General features: G+C 27.9%; 1 protein-coding gene across 6 annotated transcripts in view; it reads right to left on the bottom strand.

Moving 5' to 3' along the window:
• Positions 1-3611: 3611 nt before the first annotated feature.
• LOC117169197 (uncharacterized protein KIAA0930 homolog) overlaps positions 3612-6979 on the bottom strand; it is a 47146-nt gene continuing 43778 nt past the window's right edge. For all 6 annotated transcript variants that reach the window (XM_033355429.1, XM_033355430.1, XM_033355431.1 and 3 more), the window contains 2 exons: positions 6422-6571; positions 3612-3763 (listed from right to left, as the gene is read on the bottom strand). In XM_033355429.1, coding sequence (XP_033211320.1) covers positions 3723-3763; positions 6422-6571 — 191 coding nt within the window. In that variant the 3' untranslated portion in view covers positions 3612-3722. The remainder of the gene's footprint in view (positions 3764-6421; positions 6572-6979) is intronic.

Genomic DNA, 6979 nt, shown 5'->3' with positions numbered 1-6979 from the left:
TGGAATTTTTCTGAGGTCAGATTCGGATTCAGCGCAGCAAAAACCTTCGGGTATAGTAGGTCTGGTCTCTGGTTCTGAGAATTGTTGGCCTGTGTAATTTAGGGTGAATTCAAAATGAATTGAACAAATATTTTCAAATTTTTTTAAACGGGAGAATGAAATCTCGTCTGTTTTAATACCAATGCAAGTTATTAATTATAATAACATACATTTATGGGAATAATATAAAATTTAAGGGATAATCTCGAATGCGAAGCACGAGATACGTGATGGGAATGTGTTCGTTAAAGTCGAACGAGCTTTAAGAAAAGAGAATTGACAATCATTAAATTACTGTTGTCGATACTTTTACCTTTATTTTCAAAAAGGCTGTGTAAATAATGGAAGCGCGAGAACCAACAGTCGCGCGCCCTAGGCGCGTTCAAACTTGCGAGCGCAGCGAGCCGCCCGCGTAGCGCACGTTGAGAATTTGCCCGCGAAGCGGTAAGATTTTTTAAAATAGTTTTAAGCTTCCTTCAAAATCTTCAAAGTTATATTGGAATCTTAAGAAATCTATAAGTTGTTTAAAATTTGTTCAAATTTACAATTAGTTTTGAAATTTGTTTAGAACTTCTAAATATGTTTTAAAATTAATTGAATTTTCCTACAATTTTTAGGAAATCCTGCAAACTTTAAAAAATTTCCTATATATTTTGACGTATAAATCACAATTGAACATTTGTTATTTTTAGCAGAAATTTTAGTAATTTTAAGAGATATTTAGAAGTTTTGAAAATATTAAAAATTAATTTAAAGCTTAAAATTATAGCCTAATTTAATACAAAATGTATTTATTCAAAAGAATAAAAATATTTTTCTTAAGATCCCTATATGAAAATTGACAATGATTTTTCATTTCGAAAAATTATTTTAAGGGAACATTTAAAAAGGTTTTAAAAGATTTACAAAATTGTCAAAAAAGAATCTTGCAGATTTTAAGGCATTTTTTTTTAATCTACGTGAAAATTTTAAACCTTTTCAAAACTCCTAAATGTCTCTTAAAATTACTCAAACTGGTTCTACAAATAATCAAGATTCAATTGTTATTTTTAAATTAAAATTCAACAATTTCATTTGCAAATCAAACAAATTTTTTAAATACAACAATTAAAATTGTAACGTTCAACGTTTAAAGGCTCTTCGAAATTTTTACGATTCCAGGTTTTCTATGTTAAGATCAATTCAGTTTCAACTTGTTCATATTCAAACATTTGATTTCAATTTGTTCGTCTTAGATGAACAGTCAAATATTCAATAATTATTCTTTATATTAATTCAAATGTTTCAAATTGAATGAGTTAAAAATGGAATATTTTAGACTGAAACAATATTTTAATTTTTAATAAAAGCCTTTAATTACGAATATATTATTATGCAGTTATTTTTAAGTAAAAAATAGTTAATAAAATTTCAAACAGACGTTCACATTTTTTAAATGACTAAGACTTTCCAATTGAAGCCTTTTAATTTTTAACGTTAAAATCCGGAAATGCTTACATTTTGGACTGATTTAAAAGCATTTTGTCAAATCAATTATTGCTTACTTTTTGATACGTAAAATATGGATCCATCACACAGATTTATTTATTTTAGTTTATTTATTAAATAAACATAAATTCATTATTTTAAAAACGGTTGAATTCAAACTTGGACAGGGTTTTCTTCTACAAATTTGTAAAATGTTCAGTCAAAAAATAAATTCACTGTCAATCCCGGTTTCCCGTTTCGTCGGCCACCCTGATTTTAAATGTATTTAATATGCAATAATCGTTCACTTTTTAAGGTTTCTAATTGAAACATTTGAACTTTAATCACTAAAAAAATTTTATCTCAAATATGAAAACGTTTTAAAAATAACATTTGTTAAGTTCGAAAGCTTTGGCATAAAAGAGGGTTTTATCGATGAAATGCTTATTTTTGATCTACTCGTCTAAATTGAAATGGCCATAGTCTTTAGCTGTGAAAAAATTCCACTTTAGTTCCGCAGGGAATCGAAGCCAGGACCCGGGTTCGAATCCCAGCGGAGCTAGAGGGAAATTTTTTCACAGCTAAAGACTATAATGATATTCGTTTAGACGAGTAGATCAAAACGAGTTAGTCGCCCGATAAATAAAAAAACTATTTCACTAGGGCAGTCGACAACGTAACATCAAAATTTAATTTAACGTACAAATTAAAAATTTTGTAAAAGTACTTTTACATAGTTCAATTTGAAATGAAGGGTGGCAGTACAGAAAAGGATAACCAACAAACTCGGATTTTTTCAGGAGAGCGTAAGAACAATCTGTAAAATCGAAATTACCATTTGCAGATTAGACCAAAAAACCACTTCCGATATGACTTATTGCTGATTCGAACCCATCAAAATTTGATCACAGAAATTAATGTGGTTTCGTGGTTATAGATCTGCGAATTGGCAATCTCAAAGTGACGCTGACCACAAATTGGAACAGGCTTCAAATTACATTTTTTCATTACTGTATTAAAAAATGAGAATTCAAATAAATCTTTTTATAACAACTTGTATTTAATTTAAACAAATTTTTCATGCAATGAACTCTTTTCTACAAAATTTGTTTATCTAGTTATGTACTGTTGAAATAGTTGATTTATTAATGCAAAATATAAAATTTCAACAAATCAAATGAATTTCCTACCAAAAAAAGATCAATCTAACAAAATATATGCATTTTCAACCAAATGGTTGAATTTTAACAAAAAAGGATGGGGTTTCAACCAAAAATGGGAGATGAATTTTCAGAAGATACTTTCAGTTAAAAAATAGATTTTTGACATCATGATATTTTGACAAAATGATATTAAACTTGCAACCAAAAAGATGAATTTTTCTCTATGAGGATTATTGATTAATATTATACCATGATACATCAAATATTTAAATTTTTAGTTAAAGAAATTAATTTCCAACAAAAATAAGGAGATTTAAAAATAAAATAGTTAAATTTGAAACAAACAAAAAAAGTTTTTCAACTAAATTAATTATCATTAACAGAAAACTAATTTTCAATGAAAGAGTTCAACAATCATCCAAATAGTTAAATTTTCAACAAAGAAAAAGGTTTTTTGATTCAAACTATAAAACATCTACCAGAAAAATTACCTTTTAACAAAGCAGTTCCGCTTTCAACGAAGAAGTTGAATTTTAACAAACAAAAAAAGAATTCTCAGAAAAAAAGTAATAGTTGATATTTCACCAAAAAATATTAGAATTTTAAACCAAACACAGTTGAATTCATCCAAAAAGACGAATTTCCCATAAAATAGTTGAACCGTCAACCAAAGATAATTTTTCAACCAAGCAGTTTCAATTTTAACAAAAAAAAAAATTCTACTATAAAAGATGAATTTTAATCTAAAAAGACGAAAAGGATAAATTTTCAATAAAAAGTGAACTCACAACCAAAAGGTTGAATTTTTACAAAAATTGTTAAGTTTTCAGCCTGAAAACCTAAAACTGATGCTTTTCCATTTTTTAAAATATAATTAAAATAATTTTCCTCCCAGCTTGATTACATAAAAATCGAGACTAATTAAAAAAAACACCATAAGCATAAATGTGTAAATAGTACATAATTTATTTGTTTGTATATCAGCACTTCGCAGTTCTGAGAGCGATTGTACAAAGTAAAAAAAAAAGAAAAGTGATTCCATCACGTAGCACGCTAAAACGTCAGAATAGGTCCATCTCGATGGTCAAGGATATCTGAAAAAAGTATATTTCCATATCAGTCATCACAGTACCTTTCCTCCTTAAAAAATGTGAAAACGTAATTTTTTTTTAAAATAGGTGACATATAGGTGACAAAAAAAAGTTGAATAAGTTAAATAAACATGTAAATCAATGCTGATTAACACATTTTATTTCTCGAACACGTCACACTATATGGTTAAAAAATACGTCAAATTCCTACCGATGTCCAAGGAAATCAAACGACATGTATTTTAACGAGTTGATAAAAAAGCGAGAAATTTTGTTTATTTTTTCCAAAATTCGGCAGAAGTTTCATTTTGATAACGTTGTATTTTAAATCCTAAAGCTAATGACGTACATTAATATCAAAAAGCTGTAGAAATTTTCCTTTCAAGTATGGTAGTATTTTTTTAACTAATTAAGATATTTAACCGTTTGTTTTTTATTCCTTTTGAAAATACCTGAAAAAAGTCTGTTGATGCTTTTCTTTGACTCGCTCATTGACCCACTTTTGTACGCAACGAGAATAATACAGGATAAAATAGTATTTTTTGGAAAATAGACATTCAGACAAAAAATTTGAGAACAAGTTTTTTCAAACTCAGCATTAACTGAACTTTTATTATTAAAAAAACAACTATTTTAACCGTTCTTATTTATATCCAGTAAAAAGTTGAAACATACCGCATTAGAAAAAAGTACCATGATACTTATTTGTATAACTTTTTAAGAGAAATAATTTTCTCATATCCAGGGTTAAATGTCGATGTAATGGATAAAATCTTATGAAATAATATCCACCCTAAAATAAAAAAACAGAAAATGGCTAAGGTTTCTGAATATTTTTTTTTAAATATTTCCGGAAGAATCATGTAACAGTTTTTTTAAAAATATTTTAGAATTTTTCGCCTGATATAACAACAAAAATAAAAGTTCTTTAAGATGTATACAAGAATAATTTAATTTCTATATTACTTTAAATAAAACTTCAAAAATCAACAAGTCTTTTCGATACTCTGTGTCATCTGCTTCATAAAATTTAAATATTCATAGCGTTGTCAAACCAATTTTTCATCAAATTGGTAAAATCCGTGTCTGATACTTTTCTTTAAAAAACAACATGCACTCGTAATTCGTCCGCAACTGATTCTGCGACATTACCATGAACCACGAACTGAATTAAAATGTACCTCGGTCCAATGAGGTTTTGGAAACTAAAATTGTAAATAAAATTTAATTCTTTCAATTGAAAAAGGCTAAAAAGGCGAGAAATTTTCAAAATAGGTTAAAAAGGTGACCTACTTTCAAAATAGGTCAATTCGATGAAAAAGTGCGATACATTTTTTAACAGGCCAACCGATTCAATCGTATAATTCATAGTTCTCTATTGTTAATTTTGGAAACTTAACATTTTCAATTTGAAGCATTCAAATTTAGGTATTTTTATGCGATTCGTTTTGAATTTTGAATGTACAAATTCTGATCACTAAAATTTCGGATACAACTTAACTTTCTACGTCTTGAATTTTGACATTTGAATTTTTGGAAATATCTCCATCAATAATGTAGCAACATATTTTAAGATTTTTAAGGTATAAGTACAAAAATAAGAAAAATAGAATATTTTGTAAATTCTAACAGAAAAAATTTACTTCCCTGGAATGGGATATAAATACACAACAAATTGAAATCTAGAACCATTCTCGATAAAAACGGTTTTAAAAACTGTATAAATGTTACATGGACCGAGATTAGAGAGCCTTTCAACACCCGATTAGATCAGGCGGTAGCGGTCTGAATTTGTAACCAGAAAGTCCGGGTTCGATTACTGCTGCCGGAATTTTTTACCAATTCATTTTCATTGTAATTGGTTATACAGTTTATTTAAATGGAGCAAAAATATTCATATTAATTTTTTTTTCATATGAAAAATTTGAGATTTTCAATCTTTCTCACTTCTACTAAAAGAATAGATTTTTTAAATAGAAAATTCTTATTTTTCTTTATTGAATTAAAATTTTATATTTTGTTTGTTATTACTTTTATATCAGATAAAAATAAAAAAATTTAAAAATGGTACAATATCAATAAAATAACAATTCAAATATAAAGACATAGTAAAATGAAATGATATAAAATAGAATGTAAATAAAAGACATTTTATATTACTAATATATTATTTATATTTCCAAATAATTGAAATGAATAATATTTTTTAACAAAAAATTGCATGTGGAATCAGAATTTATAAAAGATTTCGCGGCATTCTTTTGTGCTTGAAATATTTGCTTTAAAGGTGATGAAGGTTGAAATTGCAATTCTGTCATATAAAAAAATGGTTAAAAATGACTGCTGTGGCTGGATTTAAATCAATTCCATAGTCAATTGAAATGAAAAGGAATTGGTAAAAAATTCCGGCAACACACATAGAGCCCGGAACTTCCGCTTACAAACTCCGAGTGCTACCGCCTAATCTAACCGGGACTTAAAAAATTGTCGCATCGCGGTTCATGTAACATGCGCTGATTTCTTGAAAGCCGTTTTTCTCGAGAAGGGCTGAAAAGCGTCTTCTAAGTTTCGAAATAAAATCCTGAAATCCTCTTTTACCCTAATTTTTTTCCCTGTGAAGGGGCATTTGGAATACTGAAGAAACATATTGAAATAAAATACCTTTAGCTATACTCCACCAGGGAAGAGTGATATAAGTAAGGAATGCATTCAAAGGGACGGACTGGGCTCGTTTTGTCTCCTTCCAAAAGTGAAAAGTTTGCGTGAAACCTCGCATTGTCCACAGAGGATTGTATGCCCCATCGTCCAATTCTGTCAGGAGTGACAGAAGATACCTTTAACTAAATACTTCATAAAAAAATTTTATAATAGTTTCGCAAAGCCTTTAATATTCAAACAAAAAAACAAGTCTCAATGGTTGTTATTGTAATTTTTAAAGACTTTACGATATTATAAAAATCTAATTAAATATATATTATATTATCCTTGTCGCAATTGCAAAAAAGAAGCGAAAAGCCATTTGTATGGTATGCACAACAATTTATTTAATTGATAAAGAGGTGCAATGGAAGCAAAGAAGATAAAGTAGTTTAGAGCATTTCTTATATTTTCTTGTTAATTAGAACGATTTTAGAAGCATAAACAACTGACTAAAGCAATTTTTTAAATGGAATTTTATGAAGCTGAATAATTACGTACACACACACACACATTGACCTA

Source organism: Belonocnema kinseyi, chromosome 3, assembly GCF_010883055.1.
Source record: "Belonocnema kinseyi isolate 2016_QV_RU_SX_M_011 chromosome 3, B_treatae_v1, whole genome shotgun sequence".
Lineage (NCBI taxonomy): Eukaryota > Metazoa > Arthropoda > Insecta > Hymenoptera > Cynipidae > Belonocnema > Belonocnema kinseyi.
The sequence above is the reverse complement of the archived record's forward strand: the minus strand, read 5'-3'. Positions and strand labels throughout refer to the sequence as shown.